The sequence below is a fragment of the Anolis sagrei genome, chromosome 5 (assembly GCF_037176765.1).
Source record: "Anolis sagrei isolate rAnoSag1 chromosome 5, rAnoSag1.mat, whole genome shotgun sequence".
In the NCBI taxonomy this organism is placed as follows: Eukaryota; Metazoa; Chordata; class Lepidosauria; order Squamata; family Dactyloidae; genus Anolis; species Anolis sagrei.
This window is the reverse complement of record NC_090025.1, coordinates 81,632,972-81,659,175: the sequence shown is the minus strand read 5'-3', so window position 1 is coordinate 81,659,175 and position 26,204 is coordinate 81,632,972. Positions and strand designations below refer to the sequence as shown.

General features: G+C 42.9%; 1 protein-coding gene across 1 annotated transcript in view; it reads left to right on the top strand.

The window, feature by feature from the left end:
* Positions 1-2,166: 2,166 nt before the first annotated feature.
* Positions 2,167-26,204, top strand: part of ABCD2 (ATP binding cassette subfamily D member 2) — a 64,718-nt gene continuing 40,680 nt past the window's right edge. The window contains exons 1-3 of the mRNA XM_060778398.2: positions 2,167-3,441; positions 18,569-18,749; positions 24,288-24,409. Of these exons, the coding sequence (XP_060634381.2) occupies positions 2,449-3,441; positions 18,569-18,749; positions 24,288-24,409 (1,296 nt within the window). The 5' untranslated portion in view covers positions 2,167-2,448. The remainder of the gene's footprint in view (positions 3,442-18,568; positions 18,750-24,287; positions 24,410-26,204) is intronic.

Sequence of the window (26,204 nt, the reverse complement as noted above, 5' to 3'; positions counted from 1 at the left end):
AAAATGTAATACAATGGTATGGTTGCTGATGACACAATAAGTAAATAAATCCGGCTCTCCAACAGTTTGAGGGACTGTGACCTGGCCCTCTGTTTAAAAAGTTTGTGGACCCCCTGCTCTAGAACAGTGGTTCTCAACCTTCCTAATGCTGCGACCCCTTAATACAGTCCCTCATGTTGTGTGACCCCCAACCACAACATTACTTTCGTTGCTACTTCATAACAGTCATTTTACTACTGTTATGAATCATAATGTAAATATCTGATACGCAGGATGCATTTTCATTCACTGGACCAAACTGGGCACAAATACCCAATACACCCAAATGTGAATGCTAGTGGGGTTGGGCAAGGATTGATTTTGTAATTTGGGAGTTGTAGTTGCTGGGATTTATAGTTCACTTATAATCAAAGAGCATTCTGAACTCCACCAGCGATGGATTTGAACTTGGCTCCCATGACCAATGGAAAACACTGGAACGGTTTGATGGGCATTGACCTTGAGTTTGGGAGCTGTAGTTCACCTACATCCAGAGAGCACTGTGGACTCATGCAATGGTGGATCTGGACCAAACTTGGCACAAATACTCAATATGCCCAAATGTGAATATTATTATTATTATTATTAATTATTAACTTTATTTGTACCCCGCTAGCATCTCCCGAAGGATACTGGTGGAGTCTGGGGAAAATAGATCTTGGCATTTGGGAGTTGTAGTTGCTGGGATTTATAGTTCATTACAATCAAAGAACATTCTGAACTCCACCACCGATAGAATTAGCTCAAACTTCCCACATGGAATCCCCATGACCTACAGAAAATACTGTGTTTTCTGATGGTCTTTGGCAACCCCTCTGACACCCCCTCATGACCCCTTCAGGGGTCCCGACCCCCAGGTTGAGAAACACTGCATTAGACAATAGCAATAAACATTAGACAATAACACCACGACCCATTTAAAAACTAAAGCCGGGCCAAATGTAATGATTAAAAATTTTAAAATGCTGGACATGACAGGTGAAATAGGTAGGTTTCTGGAGATAGATGCAGTGTGCAGACAATCTTAAATCTCTAGTAAAGTGCATTTGGGACATAATGCTTGGAGTTTCCTATTCTGGGAAGGCACACTGGAACAACCACGTCTTCAAGCTCTTCCTAAAGACTGCCAATGTTGGGGCTTGTCTGATGTCTTTGGGGAGAGAGTTCCAGAGTCCAGGGGCCACCACGGAGAAGGCCCTGTCCCTCGTCCCCACCAGTCACGCTTGTGACGCAGGATGGATCGTGAGCAGGGCCTCTCCAGAAGATCGGAGAGATCGTGTGGGTTCATATACGGAGATGCGGTCACGTAGGTAGGCGGGTCCCAAACCGTTTAGGGCTTTGTAGGTAAGCACCTGCACCTTGAATTGGGACCGGAAAATGAAGGGCAGCCAGTGGGGCTCCTTGAACAGGTATGTGCAGAGCGCATAGGAATTCATGTTTTTTTTTTCCTAATTATAATCCAACCGTCTAACAATAGGTTCTTGTGGGTTTTTTTGGGCTATAGAGCCATGTTCTAGAGGCATTTCTCCTGACGGTTCGCCTACATCTATGGCAAGCATCCTCAGAGGTAGTGAGGTCTGTTGGAATTAGGACAATGGGTTTATATATCTGTGGAATGGCTGGGGTGGGGCAAAGAGCTCTTCCCTGCTGGAGCTAGGTGTGAATGTTTCAACTGATCACCTTCATTAGCATTTGAAGGCCTGCCTGAGCCTGGGAAAATCTCTTGCTGGGAGGTGTTAAGATGTGCCTGGTTGTTTCCTCTCTGTTGTTTTGCTGTTGTAATTTTAGAGTTTTTTAATACTGGTAGCCAGATTTTGTTCACTTTCATGGTCTCTTCCTTTCTGTTGAAATTGTCCACATGCTTGTGGATTTCAATGGCTTCTCTGTGTAGTCTGACATGGTGGTTGTTGGAGTGGTCCAGCATTTCTGTGTTTTAAAATAATATGCTGTGTCCAACCGTCTAACAGTTTGAGGGACTGTGACCTGGCCCTCTGTTTAAAAAGTTTGTGGACCCCCTGCTCTAGCACATGGCCATATAGCCTGAAAAAATCTACAACAACCCAGCAATAGCGAGGTCAGGAGCAGGTGCACGCGCCCACAAGCTGCGCGCGCAGCCCCGGCACGAGCCAGCTGGACTCTAGCAGCAGCAGCAGCATCCATTCCAATCGCGCAGGTTTGCCTTGGAGAAGAGGGTTTAGCAACGGCGGCGTCGCGAGGCGAAGGTTCCCCCAAGGGCCCGACGCAGCCAATGAGCGGGCGGGAGGGGCGGGGCTTGAGAAGATAGAGAGCGAGCGAGGGAGAGAAAGCGGGCGAGCGCGAGGTAGATTATTGTGGCGGCGCGCGGGGCATGGCGCGAGGTGGCGATGGCGGCGGCAGAGCGGGAGCGGGGCTGAGGGAGAAGCGGTGTGGATGAGGGTGAGGGAAGCCACCATGAGCGCGGCGCGGGAGGCCCCCGCCAGGCAGACATGGAGCCGGTCCAGCGCGGCGCTGAGGCGGGCTGCTTGCTTGGCGGCGGCGGCGTACGGGCTGAGGCTGCTTTGGCGCCTCAGGAAGAGGAGAAGAGCGGCGCCGCTTCCTCAGCATCCTCTCCCGGCGCAGGAGGAAGACGCGGGCGGTGCTTTCCTCCTCCCTGAGGCGTCGTCGCTCTTGCTGCGGCCTTCCTCTTCCACCTCGCCGCCGCTCCCTCGCGGCTCCCCGGCGGCCAACGCGGAGTTCTTCCGCCAGCTGCTGGAGCTGCGCCAGATCCTGTTCCCGCAGCTGCTGGGCCGGGAGAGCGGCTGGCTGGGCCTGCACTCGGTGGCCCTGGTCTCGCGCACCTTCCTCTCCATCTACGTGGCCGGCCTGGACGGCAAGATCGTCAAGAGCATCGTGGAGAAGAAGCCCCGCCGCTTCGCCTGGCAGCTGCTCAAGTGGCTGGCCATCGCCGTCCCCGCCACCTTCGTCAACAGCGCCATCCGCTACCTGGAGGGACAGCTGGCCCTGGCCTTCCGCACCCGCCTCGTCGCCCACGCCTACCGCACCTACTTCGCCGACCAGACCTACTACAAGGTCATCAACATGGACGGGAGGCTGGCCAACCCGGACCAGTCCCTCACCGAAGACATCGCTATGTTCTCCCAGTCAGTGGCCCACCTCTACTCCAACCTCACCAAGCCCATCCTGGACGTGGTGCTCACTTCCTACACTCTCATCCAGACTGCCCGCTCCCGAGGGGCCAGCCCCGTGGGGCCCACCCTCCTGGCCGGGCTGGTCGTCTACGCCACCGCCAAGGTCCTCAAGGCCTGCTCGCCCCGCTTCGGGAAGCTGGTCGCCGAGGAGGCCCAGCGCAAGGGCTACCTGCGCTACGTCCACTCCCGCATCATCGCCAACGTGGAAGAGATCGCCTTCTACCGTGGCCACAAGGTAAGGGAGAGGTCAGGACGGGCCCAGAGGTCTTTGTCAGGGTATAGTAATGGTAAAGGTAGTCCCCTGACATTAAGTCCAGTCATGTCTGATTCTGGGGTGTGGTGCTCATCTCCATTTCTAAGCTGAAGAGCCAGCGTTGTCCGTAGACACCTCCAAGGTCATGTGGCCGGCATGACTGCATGGAGCGCTGTTACCTTCCCGCCGGAGCAGTACCTATTGATCTACTCACATTTGCATGTTTTCGAACTGCTAGGTTGGCAGAAGCTAGGGCTGACAGCGGAAACTCACGCTGCTCCCCGGAATCGAACCTGCGACCTTTCGATCAACAAGCTCAGCAGCCCAGTGCTTTAACCCACTGCGCCACTGGGGGCTCCTTTGTCAGGGTATAGGTTTCCCTTATTGTCAGGGTATAGGTTTCCCTTATTTATTTATTTATTTATTTATTTGGGGTGCTTCTACCCCGCCCTTCTCAACCCCCTAGGGGGGACTCAGGGCGGCTTACAAAAGGCACAATTAGATGCCTAACAATTACAACATACAATGCAATATACAATACACAAATTTACCACATAATATCATAGTTATAACTAATTAAAACAATCAGACAGTATACTAGCAGCAATAAAAACATCTTGTGGTCAGTGTTCACCAAATCCAAGTCCGTAAACCATTTAGCATTGTCATTGTCCTTTCCTACTCTGGTCATTCTTGGTTGTCTTTGTCCATCTGCCAGCTTACCTGAAGGCCTGGTCCCACATCCAGGTTTTTAGCTTCTTCCTGAAGGAGAGGAGGGATGTTGATGTCCTAATTTCCCCGGGGAGTGCATTCCACAGGCAAGGGGCCACCACCGAGAAGGCCCTGTCCCTCGTCCCCACCAGTCTCGCTTGTGATAAAGGTGGGGCCGAGAGCAGGGCCCCCTCAGCAGATTTTAAATTCCGAGGTGGGACGTAGAAGGAGATACGTTCGGACAGGTACGCTGGGCCGGAACCGTAAAGGGTTTTGTAGGTCAAAACCAGCACTTTGAATTGTGCTCGGAACTGGATCGGCAGCCAATGGAGCTGACATAACAGGGGGGTGGTATGCTCCCTGTATGACGCTCCAGTGAGTAATCTGGCTGCCGCCCGTTGGACTAATTGAAGTTTCCGAACAGTCTTCAAAGGCAACCCCACGTAGAGCGCATTGCAGTAATCTATTCGGGATGTAACAAGAGCGTAGACCACCGTGGCCAGATCCAGCTTCCCAAGGTACGGGCGCAGCTGGTGCACAAGTTTTAATTGTGTAAAAGCTCTCCTGGACACCACTGAGACATGGGGTTCGAGGCTCAGCGATGAGTCCAGGATCACTCCCAACCTGCGAACCTGCATCTTCAGGGGAAGTGTAACTCCATCTAACACAGGCTTTAACCCTATGCCCTGTTCGGCCTTACGACTGACCAGTAGGACCTCTGTCTTGTCTGGATTCAATTTCAATTTGTTAGCTCTCATCCACCCTTGACATTTATTTATTTATTTATTTAGAACTTTTATAACCCGGTCTTCTCAACCTCCGCAGAGGGACTCAGGCCGGTTCACAACAAAAGATTCATAAACAATAGTTTAACATATCACATCACATAATGCACTAATACATTAAAATACAATCATATAATTACATAAGGCCAGTCATCAGAAATCACAATTCATCACCATCTGTCCATGTGGTCAAGAGTTATTGAATGCTAAATTCCAGAGCCAAGTTTTCACTAGCTTTCTAAAACTTAGCAGAGAAGGGGCAGTTCTAATCTCCAGTGGGAGAGAGTTCCAGAGCCGAGTTCCAGGGCCACCACTGAGAAGGCCCTGTCCCTCGTCCCCACCAGACGTGATTGCGAGGGTCGTGCGACCGAGAGCAGGGCCCCTCCAGAAGATCTTAATAACCTTGATGGTTCATAGGGGAGAATCCGTTCTGACAGGTAAATTGGGCCGGAGCCGTTTAGGGCTTTATAGGTCAACACCAGCACTTTGAATTGTGCTCGGAAACTGATTGACAGCCAGTGGAGCTGACGTAACAGAGGAGTAGTATGCTTCCTGTACCCCGCTCCTGTTAGTAGTCTGGCTGCCGCTCGTGGACTAGTTGTAGCTTCCGGGCAGTCTTCAAAGGCACCCCACGTAGAGAGCGTTGCAGTAGTCTATACGGGATGTAACCAGAACGTGGACCACCGTGGCCAGATCAGACTTTCCAGACATTAAGTCTAGTCTGGTTTGACTCCAAGTGGTGGTGCTCATCTCCATTTCTAAGCCAAAGAGCCAGCGTTGCCCATAGACACCTCCAAGGTCATGTGGCCACCATGACTGCATGGACTGCATTACCTTAGAATCATAAAGTTGGAAGAGACCTCGTGGGCCATCCAGTCCAATCCCCTGCCAAGAAGCAGGAATATTGCATTCAAAGCACCCCCGACAGATGGCCATCCAGCCTCTGTTTAAAATTTATTTATTTATTTATTTACTTTATTTAGATACCGCTTTTGTCAGCCCTCAGGCGACTCAAAGCGGTGAACAACATCAATACAAAACATCATGAGACAAGTATAGGGCAATTAAAAACAATTGTACCATAAATCATTAAACATCCATATAACAATCATTAGCGCCTCAACAGTAAAATCAGAATCCAGTCTCATCATCCATTATTCTATATTTCTATGTTCATTTACACTGTTTAATCAAATGCTTGTTCGAACAGCCAGATCTTCACTTTCCTCCGAAACGCCAGCAGGGAGGGGGCCGATCTGATATCTGCAGGCAGGGCGTTCCACAGCCGAGGGGCCACCACTGAGAAGGCCCTGTCTCTCGTCCCCGCCAAGCGCGCCTGTGATGCAGGCAGGACAGAGAGCAGGGCCTCCCCAGATGATCTTAGTGTCCTAGTCGGTTCATAGGAGGAGATGCGTTCGGAGAGGTAAGTAGGGCCAGAACCGTTTAGGGCTTTATAGGCTAACACCAGCACTTTGAATTGTGCCCGGTAGGAAACTGGCAGCCAGTGGAGCTGGCACAACAGAGGAGTAGTATGCTCCCTGAGTGCCGCTCCTGTTAGCAACCTGGCTGCCGAACGCTGGACCATTTGAAGTTTCCCTAGATCTAATCTGGTTTGACTCCAAGTGGTGGTGCTCATCTCCATTTCTAAGCCAAAGAGCCAGCGTTGCCTGTAGACACCTCCAAGGTAGGGAGCCCCTGGTGGCACATTGCGTTAAACCCCTGTGCCGTCAGGACTGAAGACTGACAGGTTGCAGGTTTGAATCTGGGAGGCGTGGATGAGCTCCCTCTATCAACTCCAGCTCCTCATGTGGGGACATGAGGGAAGCCTCCCACAAGGATGATAAAAACATCAAATCATCTGGGCATCCCCTGGGCAATGCCCTTGCAGACGGCCAATTCTCTCACACCAGAAACAACTTGCAGTTTCTCAAGTAGCTCCTGACACGACAAAAAAACACAAAACCCCCTCCAAGGTAATGTGGCCACCACGACTACATGGACTGCATTACCTTAGAATCATAGTATCCTAGACTTGGAAGAGACCTTGTGGGCCATCCAGTCCAACCCCCTGCCAAGAAGCAGGAATATTGCATTCAAAGCACCCCCGACAGATGGCCATCCAGCCTCTGTTTAAAAGCTTCCAAAGAAGGAGCCTCCACCACACTCCGAGGCAGAGAGTTCCACTGCTAAATGCCTCTCACAGTCAGGAAGTTCTTCCTAATGTGCAGATCCTGTAGTTTGAAGCCATTGTTGTACATCCTAGTCTCCAGGGAAGCAGAAAACAAGCTTGCTCCCTCCTCCCTGTGGCTTCCTCTCACATATGTATACATGGCTATCATATCTCCTCTCAGCCTTCTCTTCTTCAGGCTAAACATGCCCAGCTCCTTAAGCCGCTCCTTGTTCTCCAGACCTTTGATCATTTTAATCACCTCTGGACACATTCCAGCTTGTCAATATCTCTCTTCAGTTGTGGTGCCCAGAATTGGACACAATATTCCAGGTGTGGTCTGACCAAGGCGGAATAGAGGGGTAGTATGACTTCCCTGGATCTAGACACTATGCTCTTCTTGATGCAGACCAAAATCCCATTGGCTTTTTTTGCCATCACATCACATTGCTGGCTCATGTTTAACTTGTTGTCAACGAGGACTCCAAGATCTTTTTCACATGTACTGCTCTTGAGCCATGCCTCCCCCATTCTGTATCTTTGCATTTCGTTTTTCTTGCCTAAGTGGAGTATCTTGCATTTGTCCCTGTTGAACTTCATTTTGTTAGTTTTGGACCTTTCCTACCTACATATAGAAGCTCACAGGAACATTGGATTACATAAACAACCTTATCAGTATCTCATGTAGTGAAGCTTCAAAATTGCATTACCTTTCCGCTGAAGTGGTATCTATTGATCTACTCACATTTGCATGTTTTCTAACTGCTAAGTTGGCAGAAGCTGGGTCTAACAGCGGGTGTTCACCCCGCTTCCTGGATTCAAACCACCAACCTTTCAGTCAGCAAGTTCAGCAGTTTAACCCACTGCACCACCAGGGTGTCCAGGCCAGAGGTATTAATAACAATAATCTATATAAATAAAATGTAATGTTCGTTTGTGGGATTAATATAACTCAAAAACCACTGGATGAATTGACACAAAATTTGGACACAATAGACCTCTCAGGCCAACGAGTGACCATCACTCATAAAAACACGGAAGAACACAGTGGAAGGAACTTAAAAAGCCAAAAAAGCAAAAAGATGCTACAGTGCATTCACAAAAACAACTTCCCTGGCAAACAAAACACAAAATAGCATATCCACACTCTCTTCCGGACGACAGCTCCCAGCATCCCCTAGACCAGGCTCTTTAGGAGAGGAGGATGATCCAAATGCACTGTTTCCAAGCTGCAAGCTTTCTTCTCCTTGGATTTCTTTGAGAGAATCCTAATCTCACCATAGTTCCATATTTCCAATTTTCTGTTCCTGGACTGCAACTTCCAGCAATCCTCCAGATAGATAAGATAGATAGATAGATTAGATATAGATAGGTAAATAGATAGATTGATCAGGAGGTCTGTTGGGATTTGCAGTCCAAGAATAGGTAGAAAGGGAAGAAAGAGGAAGGGAAAGAAAAGGGAAGGAAGAGAAGAGGAAGAGAATAGGAAGAGATGGATGGAAGGAAGGAGAGAATGAAAGAAAAAAGTGAGGGAAGGAAAGAGGGAGGGAAGGAAGGAAGGAGAGAAAGAGGGAGGGAAGGTTGGCCACAGCAACGCATAATAATAAAAAACTTTATTTATACCCCGCTACCATCTCCCCAATAGGGACTCGGGGCGGGTCACATGAGGCCAAGCCCAGAAATACATTACAACAAAAAAAACAAAACACAAAATAGACATCCCAATAAATAAAACATAAGAGTACAGTACAATAATGAGAAATACAACAATAGATAAATCACAATACATGTACCGGTGAAATGATAAAACCTTCAAGGTCAAGCCAGTCACTTCAAGGGTACCATCTATCCATCTTGCCCTTGGTCAGCCCCTCTTCCTTTTGCCTTCCATTTTCCCCAGCATCGTTGTCTTCTCTAAGCTTTCCTGTCTTCTCATTATGTGGCCAAAATACTTCATCTTGGCCTCTACTATTCTTCCCTCCACTGAGCAGCCGGGCATTATTTCCTGAAGCATGGACTGGTTGGATCTTCTCGTGGTCCAAGGCACTCTCAGAACTTTCCTCCAACACCACAGTTCAAAAGCATTTATCTTCCTTCGCTCAGTCTTCCAGCTCTCACATCCATACGTTACTACAGATACTAATACTAATTACTATTACCAATAATAGTAATATATATATATATATATATATATATATATATATATATATATATCTGACAGTGCCATGAAAGCACATAATTACATCAACATTTGTAACAATAACAGTATCGTTGAAGGCTTTCATGGCCAGAATCACTGGGTTGCTGTGAGTTTTCTGGGCTGTATGGCTATGTTCCAGAAGCATTCTCTCTTGACATTTGGCCCACATCTATGGCAGGCATCCTCTGAGGCTGTGAGGTCTGTTGAAAACTAGGCAAGGGAAGTTTATATATCTCTGGAAGGTCCAGGGTGGGTGAAATAATTCTTTTCTGGAGGAGGCAAGTGTGAATGTTGCAATTAATCACCTTGATTAGCATTGCAAAGCCTTGCAGCTTCAAGGCCTGGCTGGTTGCTGCCTGAGTGAAACCTTAGTTGGAAGGTGTTAGCTGGCCTTGATTGTTTTCTGTCTGGAATTCCCCTGTTTTTTGAGTGTCTCTCTTTATTTACTCTCCTGATTTTAGAGTTTTTTAAAATACTGGTGGCCAAATTTTGTTCATTTTCATGGTTTCCTTCTTTCTGTTGAAATTATCCACATGCCTGTGGATTTCAATGGCTTCTCTGTGTAGTCTGACATGGTAGTTGTGAGAGTGGTCCAGCATTTCTGTGTTCTCAAATAATATGCTGTGTCCAGGTTGGTTCATCAAGTGCTCTGCTATGGCTGACTTCTCTGGTTGAATTAGTCTGCAGTGCCTTTCATGTTCCTTGATACTTGTTTGGGCAAAGCCTTTGCCCAAACAAGTAGACTTGTCCATAGCTGCATGGTATATGGTAGGGTCCTGCAGTGGTGAGATGATCTCTCTTGTCCTTTGCTGAATGTTGCATTTGTTGGATTTTCTTAGTGGGCCTGTAGATAGTTTGCAAATAAAAAACAACAATCTGAAAATGGGGGAATTCCAGACATGAAACAATTAGGGCCAGCTAACACCTCCCACTTCAGCAAAGGATCTTTGTTTTGTCGCGGTGCTGGAGCTTGAGCACCTCAATGATGCCATGAGCAAAAACATGTGAAGGGACACCCCATAGTAACCTACGGATGTGAGAGCTGGACCGTAAGGAAGGCTGAGTGAAGGAACATGCTTTTGAACTGTGGTGTTGGGGGAAAATTCCCTCGTCCCCACCAACCGTGCTTGTGACGGTGGTGGGATCAAGAGGAGGGCCTCCCTGGAAGATCTTAGAGCCTGAGCAAGTTCATGGGGGGGGGGGGGGTTGCAGTCACAAAGATAGGCTGGACCTGAACCGTGTAGAAAGTCACCAGCAGTTTTTCATTCAGTTGGTGGTTCCTTAGAAGTCTCAAGTAGTACAGTCTCTGCTAGGCCCTCTTAACCAATGCTGCCATTTGGGTGCTCCAGGTCAGATCTTCCTTAACATTGAGACCCAGGAACTTAAAACTGGCCATTTGCTCCACTTGGTCTCCATTTATGACCAAGGGCTGAATTTCTGGTCTATTCTTTCCATAATCCACTATGAGCTCTTACTGATGTTGAGAGAAACAGAGTATTGCCTGCCGCCAGAAGGACAGCAGGGAGGGGGCCATTCTGACTTCCCTAGGCAGGGAGTTCCAGAGTTGTGGGGCAGCCACTGAGAAGGCCCATTGTCTCGTTCTCACCAACTAAATTTGTGATGGAGGTGGAACCGAGAGAAGGGCCTCTCTTGAAGATCTCAGGGTGCAGGCAGGTTCGTACAAAGGGATGCAGTCGGCCAAATAGCCTAGACATGAACCATCTAAAGCTTTAAAGGTCATAACCAGCATTTTGAATAGTGCCTGGTAACAGACTGGCAGACAGTGGGGCTTCTGCAATAATGGGGTTGCCCGTTCCCTGTAGCCAGCTCCAGTTAGCAACCTGGCTGCAGCTCTTTAGACTAGCTGAAGTTTCTGGGCACTCTTCAGAGGCATCCCCACATACAGCACATTACAGTAATCCAGGCTGGATGCAACTAAGGCATGTACCACCGTGTCAGATCTGAGGCAGACTGCTTGGATCTGGGGATCGGAGGCCTCTCAAGGCACTTCCAGACATGCGCGCCAAATCTGGTTTAAAAAACTTGCTTTGGTGCACATATCTGTCTGCACAACTCCTCCCAATTGGGTGTCCCCATGCCCCCACAATAACTTCTGGGATGGTATGAGGCCACCAGAACCCCTCTCCCCAAAAAGTCTTTAAAATATATATATATATATTTTACTGGGCACCATGTCTATCCTCTGGCAGGCCTCCTGGTGCATACACCAGGATGCACCATGATGCACCAGGTAGCCGGGGGGGGGGGGGGGAGCAAGAGCAATTTTCCTCAGTGGGGGGGGGGCATGGCAGCTTGGTAAGTTTTTATTTTATTTTAAGGGCTTTGAGAGAGTTTTGGGAAGGGGGTGGGTGCCCTCTTTGCTTCAGGAAGGCCCAGATCTGATGAGATATCAAATTAAATCGGGAGAAAGCAGGACATTCTTGCTTTGTCCCAAATTAATCTTCCTTTACCTGAGGTGCCGTGTGGACACCTCTGGTAAAAGTCCAGCAGAGTCCACATTTTGGCCCCTATCAGGAAGGGCCCTCAGTCATACTATGGTTCTTCAATTCTAATGCACACTTTTCCCCCACACTTCTCTGAGTTATAAACATCCGACTTGGAAACAACCCATAGTTAGTAACGGGTGAGACAACAGCAAGTGAGAGAAATCTGCCACTCAGAAGGGAAATTAACTCCTGAAAGAGTTATGAAATGACTCTTAGGACCTCATCTCACTATAGCATGGATCCACTTTAAATCAAGTTTCTACCTCTTGCAAAATTCTGGAGCTTGTAGTTTAGGGGAAGGGCCTTTAAACTGCTCAGCAGGGGGGTTCTGGGCCTCACTAAACTACAAACTCCAGAATTCTGCAAGAGGCAGAAACTGGATTTAAAGTGGATCCATGTTCTGGTGTGATGAGGCTAGTAGTTGAGAACAGGGGTGACATAACAGAAAGTGAGAAAAATCTACCCATTGGAGGGGAAATTCAGTCCTGAACATTAATACTGACATCACCTGGATATGTCTCCTAATTTCCTGTGCTCATAACAATTTATTAAACACTTCATTTAAATAAGAAAAAAGATGGAGGCAGGGATGAAGGAAATTCATTCATTTTAGACATCACATTTTTACTAGTTATTTTTCTAACCTTATATTGTACTTTGAGATTACAGCAAACAGTTAAAAGATGTGCAGTACAGTGCACATCCTTTTAAAAAGCCCACATGAAAAGGTGCCTCCACTGAAGCTTTATCACCAATCTTTGTTTTCACAGTAAGCTGCATTTTTCAAAATCCAATCACAGAGACAGAAAGTGACATGAAATCTTCTGAACGGGCACAGACAGCAAAAGAAACACCACATCCTTCCCTATGATATCTAAAGTTTGTGTGTGTGTGTGTGTGGCTGGAGTTACACTTTTAAAATATACCTGTTCCAACTTACATACAAATTCAACTTAAGAACAAACTTAAAGAACCTATCTTGGTCTTAACTTGGGGACTGCCTGTGTAAACATCTCTAAAAATAGGATGCATCTTAGAAATGCAGGTGTATTTTACGTATTTTTGTTGTTGGTAGTGGTACTGAAATTAGGATGATTTTACAATTGATGGAATCTCACAATTGGAGAAATACAGGTAATAATAAATAATAATAAATTTTGTTTGTTACCCACCTCTCCTCGCAGCTTGAGGTGGGGTACAACACAGTTAAAGCACATAGATAAAACACAATACCATTAAAATGCATAGAACAAAGATGAAAGCACCAATGCTCATAAAATGTAAATTTAACATTCATAGTTTAAAATTGATTGGAAAGGAGAGGTCTTTAATTGTGTCTTAAATTTTGATAGCTGGTTTATCTCCTGTATTGGCACTCATCTCTTGAATTCCTTTGGCACATGCTACCTCCCTTCTTCCCTGAAAGGGTTCACTTCCTATGAGATTCAGAACTGTTAACAGTGTAGACTAATCGTTCCCTCCGTACTTCATGAAGGGATCTTGCTAATAAGACACAAATGATTTGGCTTCACGTAGAACCATTATATATCTCGGGCAAGGACTAATAGTGTTACAATGAACTGTTATGTGCCTTCAAGTTGATTCTGGTTTAGAGCAATCCTAAAATGAGCCTATCACGGGGTTTTCTAGGAATGAGAATGATAAACTCAGTCAGGGTCATGCACTGGAGGAGGAGTTAAACACTGCTCTCCAGTTAGTTAAACACTCAAAACCAGTGGTTCTCAACCTGTGGTCCCCAGATGTTTTGGCCTTCAAATCCCTGAAATCCTAACAGCTGGTAAACTGGCTGGGATTTCTGGGAGTTGTAGCTCAAAACCATCCTGGTCCCCTACAAGATTCAGTACTATGAGTGACAAAGCTGTTAATACACCCACCCCTTGCCCACCACACTCTGTAACTGACTCGCAAGAAAGCACTCCCAATTTCTCTGCAGCTATGATATGCTGTATTAAGCCAACAAGATAAAAGGACATGCCTGTTTCCATGTAGGTCCTACTCATCATTCCTATCAAATATCCTCACAAATATATATTCTTTTAAAAAACCCTGCAGTGTAGCTCTTTTGGATGGTTTGTTTGTCAGAATTTCTTTGGCTATTTAAATAATGCATAATGCAAAGCTGTGTTTGTGTCTGTTGAGATAAATAGTTGAATTCAATAGAACTCACCTCAGTTTAAAGAGGGAGTGTGATTTAGTACTAGTTTAAGTACTAGATTAGGACTGTGGGAGACCAGGGTTCAAATTTCTGTCAGTCATTGAAACTCACTGGGTGACCTTGGGCTAGTCACAATCTGAGCTGCAGAGGAAAGCAATTGCAAACCTCCTGAGAACAAATTAGTCAATAATAGGTAACTGTATGATGAGGTCCCATTAGAGTTGCAATAAAGCAGAAGTGACTTGAAGGCAAACAAAAAACTATACTTCTGTGTGAGTCGATATAGGGTTGCAGTCTAACCTCTCATTAAGTTGCTTTTCTCAAGAACGAGTTATTTTTTTCTAATGTAAGTGAAGCTTATTTTTGTTAAGATGGTTTACTAACAATGCATGTTATGTGAGCTTGCTTACTTGGAAATAAGTTCCAGTGTTTTCAGTATAGTTTACACTTTGCGCCATTGCAATGAAGTACAATCCTTGTTTCCACAACAAGCCAATTTTTTCCAAGTGTTACAGGGACAGACAGTGAGGTAAAATCTGAACAGGGCCCAGACAGCAAAACAAACATTATATGGCTGTTGACTCTTCCCTATGGTATCAAAAGCTTGTGTGTGTGTGTGGAGTTACACTTAAAATGTACCTATTCTGACTTACATACAAATTCAACTTAAGAACATACCTATAGAACCTATCTTGTTTGTAATTTGGGGACTGCCTATAGAAGATTGCAGTAGTCCTAAATGCACCAACCAGAGAGTATCCTATTCAACTCAAGGGAACTGGTTTTTGATTAAAGAACACAGAGGCTTGCAATGTAAAATGATTATATTAAATGTTAGATGTTTCTTACAAACTATTTATATTCTTCTTAATGTATTGGGTTAAAGAAACAGTTTCTCCCTCTTCTGTTACCCTGATCAATACACAGATAATGTAGTACTTGCACATGGCAGCTTGAAGAAAACTTTTCTCTGGCAGAGACAGCAGTACTGAACAACCTTCAATACTATTCTGCATAGCTAAGCAGCAGTGCAGCCCTGCAGAGTCTTTAAATAGCACAGACCCAAGCAGAGATGGGCTTTAACAGCTACAGTTACATAAAATAAACAAGCCTTTTGCAAAATCAGTATCAAACATATTGAATGTGTGTCTTCACCTTTTTTTATCTGTGAATGATTAGAGCTTTCCTCCCCTTTGTTTCTTTTAATTCAAACGGTAGAGAAATAATGATTGCAATTTTCCTGCTTCTTGGCACAGGGTTGGACTGGATGGCTCATGAGGTCTCTTTCAACTCTATGATTCTATGATTCTAAAGAAATATGGCCCTCATCAGAAGCAGAATTTTCAAAAGGCTTAACTCCATTGAAGATAGTGGTAGCTTACTTGCATTTTTAACATCTGCCATGGATTTGGTTACATCACAAAATCAGAATCTTATGAAGCATCACTCCTTCCCACATAAGTGGGACTATGTGCCCTAGGAAGTGACTTAAGACTCTACATTAAGTGAGAGTTTACAGCTTTGAGACTAAAAGGAACCCCAAAGTGATGGAGTTAGAGTAAGATGGTTTAGATTTCAATGATGAGGATGTGGGCATTTGCTAAAATCATAACTCATTTACAGGTCGTAATTCTAATGCAGGAACATCTGTTCTCACAATAAGTGTATTATTATCATCATCATCATCCATTTGCTAAGTGATTGGGTTATCTGACCAGATGTTCATCTGGTATATATTGGCAAAGATCCTGTAAGCCAAGCAATATAGAGTTCTAGATATTTACAGGATTACGGCTTATTTTGTTCCACAGAATAGCTAGTGGGCATCTCTTGCTTTGAACGCTGGTTCTGCTCAGATGAAGTAGCATCACATCATTCCAGAAACAGAAGGTTTGGGGAACTAACACAAATCTAGCAACTGCTGCACAGGAAGGCCTTTGTCGTATTTCATTTAAATATCACTAGAAATTATTAAATGGATAGAGCAGCAACTATTCAACAAAAATATGAAGGGATGGAGCTGAATGTTGGAACTCTCTTGATTTCTCTTAAGCTCTGCTGTGATATTAAAATACTTTGTAACTACGTGTACAGAAGGAAGACATCATGCTACGGCTTCTTTATCCATACACATTTTTATTTCCTTCGTTGTATTGAGGGTAAATGTCTAAAGTGGAGCACCTCTCAAATCCATAGAGACTCTCCACACTTCGTAAAGGGTGGTCTTCCTCACAAGTACAGTTAGTGAGGCTGTGAGTGAGAACTTTCTCAATGGTTGCCCCCGGATTCTGGAACTCCACAGGGAGGCCAGAATAGCCACCTTCCTGCTGCCTTTCCATTGGCCAGCAAAGCCCTTTTTGTTAAGACATGTTTTTAATACAGAAAGATTTTAAAGAAAAAGGTAGATGTGTGTATTGTTTTAAAATGAAGTGGTTTTAATTTTTTTCAAATTAGGTAACGGTAAAAGTTTTCCCCTCGCATTAAGTACAGTCGTGTCCAACTCTGGGGGTTGGCGCTCATCTCCACTTCTAAACCAAAGATCCAGCATTGTCCCTAAACACCTCCAAGATCATGTGGCCAGCATGACTGCATGGAGCGCTGTTACCTTCCTGCTGGAGCGGTATCTATTGATCTACTCATATTTACATGTTTTCGAACTGCTAGGTTGGCAGAACAATGAGAGCTCACGCCGCTCCCCTGATTTAAACCTGCAACCTTTTGTCAGCAAGATCAGCAACTCAGCGCTTTAACCCACTGTGCCACCGGGGGCTCATATTTTTAAATTGGAGATTTGAAGTGTTCTAATATTATACCTAATTTAATTCTATTTTAATTGTCACTTTTTTGTATATTATTATCATCTGTATTGCTATTTTTAAATTGAGTCACCTTTAGTTCCAATTTGAGGAAAACATGGTAAACTGATGATGATGATGATGATGATGATGATGAGAGTTTACATAATGTAAAGAACCTCTACAAGTTGAAGAAACTCAATGCTTTTCCCCTCAACACAGTGAGGACAGGTATTAAAGGGAAGCACAAGAATACTTGTGTGTTGTTATGTTTTGTTATGAATTGGCCTTTAAATTTCTGAGTACAGCTATAGGTAGGTAGTAGATGGAGTACCCACCCCCAATGGTTGCCCTCCAAATGTTTTATACTCGAGTTTCCATTAGCATCAGTCAGTGTACCATATAATCTAAAATGCTGATAAGTAGTATTTCAAAACATCTGAAGGTCACTGAGTTGGGAAAGCAGAGAGAGACAGATTTAGACTGGAGAAGCCATGGAGCCTACTGAATGACCCAGATCTGGTGTTTACCTCTTGACCTAATCTAGTTCATGACAATAATGAGGATAACCTTATGTATGCTGGCTCTATCTACCGTAGCAGAATGATGTGGTGATAATACAATTCTTTAAAAGTCAGCCCTTTAAATATCTAACTGTTCATAACTCATAAATCCTAATAAAATCTTTTTAAAAGTATAACATTCATCTTGTCCTTTTCCCATTCAGAAACTGAAGTTGAGAGAATGTAATCTTTCCAAGACCATCCACCATCACACACCCTTGAGATGTGAATGTGAAAGGACACTTATTGGACATCACATTTACTGGGCATGGAGCTGCAACCTTTTGCAGATTCCTGTTCAGCACATACGCAACAGCATACTTTGGTTTGTTGTGAAGTCATGTGAGGGAAATGGTTGGATGACATGTCTCAGATTCACATGACATCAATCTGTTTTACCACACTGATCCCAAACCTTGCCTTTATGCAAGTTTCTGATACATGCAGAAAAAAAATGTATGGGTTTTTATGTGCTCCTTTATCTCATACCTAGCTATAACAGAGCTCCCAGTGGTGCAGTAGGTTAAACTCTTGTGCTGGCAGGATTGCTGACCAAGAGGTTGGCAGTTCAAATCTGGTGAGTGGGTTGAGCTCCCATCTGTCAGCTCCAGCTCATGCAGGGAAATGAGAGAAGTTTCCCACAGGATGGTAAAACATCCGGGTGTCCCCTGGACAATGTCCTTGCAGACGGCCAATTTTCTCACACCAGAAGCGACTTGCAGTTTCTCAAGTTGCTCCTGACACACACACACACAAAACCCTAGCTGTAGCAATCTAGAGCTATACACATATATGCTTTCAAACACCATTATGTCTCCATAAACCAGCATATCTGATATGAGTGACTAACAAAAAATAATTAAAATATTATTTAGCATTCTGCCTTCTTCAGCTGTTCTGAGACAAATGCTTCTTATAAATAAGATGGCAGTTGAAAGACTCTAATGTTTGATGTTTATTTTATAAACGGAAACCATGGTGTGTCTATAAATGCAGAAATTCACACAAATTTTCAGTATTCTTGGATCTAATGGCATTTCTTTTCAGTAACTGACAAATCAGAAATGATGTTCCACATGTATTATATAACCTAATGTTTACAAATATATAATCCCACACATCCCACTGTATAGGCATGTCTGTTTAAAATGCCTACATATCTAGATGTATCACACTGTGTCAGTTTTTGTGTTTGTTAACTATAGGTAGAAATGAACCAACTCCAGAAAAGCTACAAAGCTCTGGCAGACCAAATGAACCTCATTTTGTCCAAACGTTTGTGGTACATCATGCTAGAACAGTTCCTGATGAAGTATGTATGGAGCAGCAGCGGTTTGATCATGGTAGCTGTACCAATCATCACTGCAACAGGATTTGCAGATGGCGGTAAAAAACATTTTGATTTCATTTGAAATGTATTGTTTAACCTGACAGGAGGTGGGGGCAAGAGAAGTGTGTCTACATAATTTTAACTGCAGTAACATTGTGTCTAGTATGAACACTGCATACTTCAAGAGCTTTGAAAGCAGAAAAAGGGTGGGAAAAAGAGAGGAAGCAGTTATGTTTCTTCTGCCCCAAGAAGTTAAGACATTTGAAAAACATTAACTTTATAAGAGTTGTCTTTCTAAATAACACCTATTACTTCTTTAGATTCCTTTTGTTTGTTAAAACGGATGGTCTTAAATCCCCAGTGAAGTAGACCTATTAAAGTGGTTGAAGTTACTTAAGGACTTAACAAGTTCCTAATAATAACTGAAGAAAGTCAAAGAGGAAAGTGCAAAGGCAGGATTACAGTGGAACCTTAAGAAAACAAAATAATGTCTACAGATAATTGTCATAACTTTAAAGTAGGCAGTGAAGATACTGAAATGGTTTAAGATTTCCATACTTTGAATCAGTCATTAATTGGACAATGGCTAGGACTTGGAAGGGCGGCTGTGGCAGAATCTACACTGCCATATAATCCATTTCTGAATCCATCTGTTTTGAACTGAATTATATGAATCTACATTTCCATATAATCCAGTTCAAAGCAGATAACCTGGATTCAGAAACTGATTTATATGGCAGTGTAGATGGGGCAAATGAAGGATAGTCGAGTAAAGCTTTACTCGACATGTAAAGCTTTATCACGGTGGTTCTCAACCTGTGGGTCCCCAGATGTTTGGGGTGGTCCATGCCTTAGTCACCTCTAGATTGGATTACTGTAATGCGCTCTATGTGGGGCTGCCCCTGAAAACGGCTTGGAAATTCCAACTGGTCCAACGGGCAGCAGCCAGGATGCTAACTGGGGCTCCTTACAGAGAGAGGTCAACCCTCCTGTTCAAGGAGCTCCACTGGCTGCCATTTATTTTCCGAGCCCAATTCAAGGTGCAGGTGCTTACCTACAAAGCCCTAAACGGTTTGGGACCTGCCTACCTGAGTGACCGCATCTCCATTTATGAACCCACACGCTCACTTCGATCATCTGATGAGGCCCTGCTCGTGATTCCGCCTGCGTCACAAGCGCGACTGGTGGGGACACGAGACAGGGCCTTCTCTGTGGTGGCCCCCCGACTCTGGAACACCCTCCCAAAAGATCTTAGACAGGCCCCTACATTGGCAGTCTTTAGAAAGAACTTGAAGACTTGGCTGTTCCGATGTGCCTTTCCAGAATAGGAAATCTCCATTAACAAATCCTCGAAGCACTTTAGTAGAACTAAGATGATTGCACACCGCACACTGCACTTGCCCTATAATCCTCGTATACCTCCTGCCACATCAGCACTTTTAATCTTGTACCCACTACTCTGGCCCGGCCCAGTTTTATTGTTTTGATATGTTGTTCATTGCATGTCGTTATATTGCTTTAACTGTCTTTAATTTTGCTTTGGTGTTATATTGTTTATGTTGTGTTTTGTGGCCTTGGCCTTTGTAAGCCGCATCGAGTCCTTCGGGAGATGCTAGCGGGGTACAAATAAAGTTAATAATAATAATAATAATAATAATAATAATAATGTTTGGCCTTGAATTCCCAGAAATCCTAACAGGTGGTAAAATGACTGGGATTTATGGGAGTGGTAGACCAAAACACCTGGGGACCCACAGGTTGAGAACCACTGCTCTATCATTAAATACTAAAGTTGGGATTGATCATGCCATTATATTTCCAGTTTGTATGTATGATTGTAAAAGATGGATAGTAAAGAAAACTGATAGGAAGAAAATTAACTCATTTGGATGAGGTGCTAGGAAAAAGTTCCATAGATATCCTTGGACTGCTAAAAAAAACTAACAATAAATGGGTCTTAGAGAAAATTAAGTTCAAACTCTCCCTAAAAGCCCAGATGACTTAGTTGAGACTTTGGCTTTGTCATGTGAAGGCATGATCTGCTAGAAAAGACAATAATGCTTGGTATGGTAGAAATAACAAGGGAAAAGGAAGAGTGCATTATAGATGGATATACTCTATCAAGGAAGCTACAGTCCTAAATCTCAAGATCTGAGTCTGCAAGATCCTGTTGATGACTGGATGACTTGAAGTCTTTCATCCATAGGGTTATCATAAGTCAAAGTTGATTTGATGGTAGTTACCAGCAGCAATTGATCCACTGAATTTTAATCTAGTTGAGACTAGCACTTAGATGCAGGCCCTATGCCCCATTCCTTATGTTCAGTTTGTTGTTCCCCTTTGTAACTGAAACAGATGATTACGCACATGGATATGTGGCTGTTGGATAATGGATTTAATAAATAGCTTAACAGAGTCAATCATGCTTAAGCTCCTTGATTTCACTATACTTAGTTCAGGATTGAGACAAATCGCTTCTTGGTTATTCATTATATAAAAGAACTGTTGAATAATTTTGTGTTTGGATATATTAAATTTTAACATTTAAGGGTTTTTAGAATACATTTTAAATAACAAATGTCTAATGCACTAATTATTTATAATAAAAAAGAAATCAAGATGAATTTAGAGTCAGAAGGGACATATCTGATCCTTGGGGAAAGCCTTTGTAAACCAATCAGAAAAAAATGTAATGGCAAAATGTTATTTTGATTTAATGTTCACATTTTTTCTCAGTACTTAGTAAACAGATGTATCCAAAACAATAACAATTATTATTGATCGAAAATAACATACATTTTGCTACTTAAATCTTAAGTTTGCAACAATTGCAAACTCTAGTGATTAAGGTTTTTGAACCAAGGTTAAAGTTAATTTCTTTCTGTAATCATGGGGTTGTTCTGTATTTCCAAAGTGTGCTTACAGCTATATCAGGAAGAAGGAAATGCTGAATTGTAATAAATTATTAAAAATTACTATTTACTTATTTAGAAATGTACAGTTCCCTAGGTGTTGCTTGACTGCACCTGTAATAATCTTTAGTCAATATAGCTAGTAATGTGTGTTGATGGGAGTTAGAGTCCAAAATATGGAGGGACACATATTCCCCAACGCTTCAACAAAAATTACTAAAAATTACTATTTACTTATTTTTAGCACATACAAAATCGGCAGTGATCTACTTACTCTGAGAGCATTTAATTACAAAGCTGAGTGCAGGTACTGTGAGAAGACAGTTTATGTTCTTTTTTTGTTTTATATAACTATTTTAGCACATCCTACAATATCTTTTCTGCAGTTGGCAGCCATTTCTGTGATTGCAGCACTTGGGGAAATGGCCACACCGAGAACAGGAAATGGCTGCCAATTGCAAAGCCAGCGATACCATTAGGTACGATGAGGCAGCCAGTTCAGGTAATAGTTTTGAACATTGTGATGGGGCAGCAAATGGTTAATGATTTAATTGTTTTTGTTATTGTGGTTTTGCTGCCAGGGAAGGTTAGAGATGTATATGGATTTTCCACCTCATGTCCCAAAATAACTTCTTTGGCATTGGGTGCTTTGCACCTTGATACTAGAATATGTGATGAAAATTTACTGCTCTGCCTCAAGTAGTCCTCCTGGTGTATATCTATCCCTGTGCAGTTTACCAGTTTATGTGAGTGTTGAGAACAGTCAGGAATGCTTTCCTCCCAGTTGTGTGCAGTGGTTGAAGGCAAACCACATAGCCACATGGTTTTTTCCCTATAACTAAGGCATTTCCAGACAGAAAAAGAAGCAATCTTCACTGGCAGAGAGTTGCTGCAGGGTGAGAAACATGTAACCTATGCATTGCATTCGGCTTTTCCCTTCCAGGAGACCTTGTAGCCACTAACCCAATCCTCAATTTGCTTTGGTGTTAGCATAAAAGTGCTGCATCTCCTTTCAATTGTTCTATTCAATTGCTCATGAAAAAACCCCTCTTGTATATGTAATTTGAATATCCATGGGATTTGTATAATACTTGATGTCTGAAGTGTCTAACAGTAACATAAAGGAATTGAGATTTTTCTTCTTATTTGATTCGGGGGGAAAGAAAGTGTGTGTCTGCCATCTGTTGACTTATGGCTAGCCCATGAATTCCATATGATTTTCTTAGGCAAAGAATAGTCAGAATCCTAGCATTGGAAGAAATCTCAGTGGCCATGGAATCCAACCTCTGCCATGCAGGAATCCAGAACCAAAACACTCCCAATAGATAGTGGTTTTGCAAGTTCGTTCCTCTGAAGTTCAGTTTATAGCACCTGGTATAAATCGGTATCCAAGTACTAACCAAAGCTGATCCTGCAGAGCAGTTAAGATCAAATGACTATGCTGTTTTGGGGGTATTTAGACAGAAAAATTAACCAATGGGAAATCTATTTTAAAAAATTATGACTTCTTAATTTTGATCTAGACCAAAAATAATACTATCTGGCTTTTTTAATGCCACTCTTATTTTGTTACTTGGATTCTTAATACGTGTTTCTTAGTTTTATATGATGGTCTAATGAGTGTGGTGTAATGTGCAATTGGTAAACATAGTACATAAATAAAATATGCATGGGTTATAAAAAACAAAGCTCTGACCATCTGGGATTCTCATGTACACTACCTTCAGTTCTGTAAGAGCAATGTAAAATACACCTGAAAAAATTGCTGAGATATTCAGTAATATTATACTCCAGATTTTCCCTAACCATCTTAGAAATCATATTTTTACAAGTGCAGGTAGTCCATTTATTGATGCAAGCCACAACTGTTCTCTACTCTGCCATTGTGTGTCATATGTGTTATTATAGTGACCATACTTGGTGGCCAGCTTTCTGGTGTCATGCCTCTTTGTATTAGCTAAACTGATCCTCAGATGGCAGACATGCATTATCTTGCCAGGATTATTCTTGGAGCCTTATATACTTGGTACAAAGTGACAACACTTCTCTACTGATAAAGGAGTGGTCTTTTAAAAACTGTTTTGAAAGTGTATCCCCCTTACACCATTTTGTGATTCTCTGCAAATATATCACTCTGGGTGATAGAGTCCATGGGGCAGTGGTATTATTGGTGAGACAGAAGTGCCTATAGCTTAGAGAGAACACAAGCATCATTAGTGCTACTTGTTGTTTTTATTATATTATTATCATTATTGTTACCATTTATTTATTTATACAGCATAATCACTATAAATGGTGTCTTACAAGTAAAAACAATGAAACTGTTTCCTGCCCTCAGGCTTACAGTCTAAAAAAACCTTACAGTTCATCACCATTGATGTTCAGTTTGCCTAAATCTGGCCTGGCACTGCTTCTGTTACCTTTAAAAACAATCCCATTGCAAAAAGAATGTAGGTGATAACTATTTCTTCATTTACCTCAGTGTGGTGACTAAACATTTCATTGCCAAGTCTCAGAGATGACTTTTCAGGTGGGATTTGGCAATGATTTTGAGTGATTTGGATTTTGCAATCTAGATATTGTTTACTTTAGCCTCATTTCTTCTTGAAAGGGTTTTCTGTTAGGAAGTTAAATAATCACAAAACATGCTTGCTCAAATTGACGGTGCCTTTTTCATTTTAGAATTAGAAGATGGTCAGAAACAAGCGATGGTGAGTGAACGGACGGAAACATTCACTACTTCACGGAATTTATTGGCTTCTGGAGCAGATGCTATTGAGAGGATCATGTCTTCTTACAAAGAGGTATTGAATAAGTTTCCTTTTGATAATAGAAAATCGGATGTAGTGTCAAAGTAGTATGAGTCCCTCCGGAGAGAGCGGGCGGGTTAAAAATAAAGTATTATTATTATTATTATTATTATTATTATTATTTGGCATCTAACAAACAATTTAAATGTATTTTTATAATAAAATAAGTTGTGCCATTGACTAAAACAGACACCTGCCTTAAATGCCAAGTGCTGGCTGCATTTATTTACAAAGTAAAGTATAGGAGTGAACTATGTGTACCACACAGTGACCTCGCATCCTCTGAGCTGATCTGCTTTCCTTGTGATACTCTTCCACCTGTGCTGAAATAAGTTTCAGTTGCCACTCCAGCTAACTTCTGTATGTGGAATGGCTTCTGTGTATGTAAGGAAGCTTGCATTGTACCTTGCCTCAGTCAGCAAAATGGCTTTGCTTTGAAGACCGAAACAATTTTTCAGGGCTTTTACCTTAATAATGTGCCAGGGTAGTTCTGTTGGCAACCTCCAACTTCAGAGACACAATGCTTCTAAATGCTGGTTGCTGGAAGCAACAACACTGGAGAGTCTACGTGTTTGACTTTTGGTGGTATTTCAGTGATCACTGTCAGCAACAACACATGGGGCCATGTAGGACTTTGGTCTGATCAAGTAGAGCTCTTCTTATATTCTATTATTGCTGTTGCTTCTGTTGTTGTTGTTATTGCAGGTACAAATGGTTTATATTTTGCTTTCCCCAGAACTTGGAAATGGCAATTTGTAATTGATTCCTTCCCCAATAAGTAACTGTGTTGCATTAGAATGGAACTTATCAAGAGATAGCTTCATTGTGATGCACCCTCACTTTCTCTAAGCTAATTCTTTTCTGTGGTAGGCTGTACCCAGAACAGTTGGTAATAAACTGCATTTGTGAAAATACATCACATTTCAGTTGGGGGTGGGGCATTGGAAACATTTAATGAAACTGGAACATATTCAGGAATTTTTAATTACTGAATTTTAGAATTGGTATTGCAATTAATAACAGAGGATCAGTACCTAAAGCAAAAATTAACAGATCAGAAAGCTTCCCCTTTCAGCTAGCACTAGTCTGTTCGTATCCCAGGGGATCACAGCTGACTGACTTAAATACATTTCACTAGGAGCTAGATTTTCCTGCCAGGTTCATATTTGTCTTTGTTATTTTCTTAGCGGGTCCAGATATTTCCATCTTTTCCTTTTCTACCAGCAGAAAGAGGTGGCACATAGCAAGTTTGGGAAAGATGTCATCAACTCTTGATAGCAAACTTCCCATGCTCCCACTCCACTTCCCTGTGTTCTTTTATTTTAAATTTGTGTGACATTTCTTAAGAGAGGCTGAACCAATGAGACATTATAGCTGATGCCACAGACATTACGATACTCCTAGGTGTGGTCTTTAAAGCTGCCAGATGAGAGATAAGGAAATGAGTTGAGCATGACATGGGGAAATCATATCTTTAACACAGTTGCATTCTTGTCATTTCCTCCCCCTAAATGCTCAATACATAGCATAATCTTTCAGTTGGTTATCACTGGCTTACTGGACATTTCTGTTCTGAAATTGGTGTCACATTTGAGAGGGTTGGTAGGTAGGAAGGAAAAGCTTATGAAAACCCATATTTTGGCCTAAGATGCGTAGGCACGTATGAGTTAGATGAAGTAAGCTGAACTTCTACGAGACATGAATAATTGAGAGCAATCTAATCAAGAGGCCACAAAAGACTAAGTCCACTTTCCAACCAATTCAGCATTCTCTCTTTGATGCAAATGTA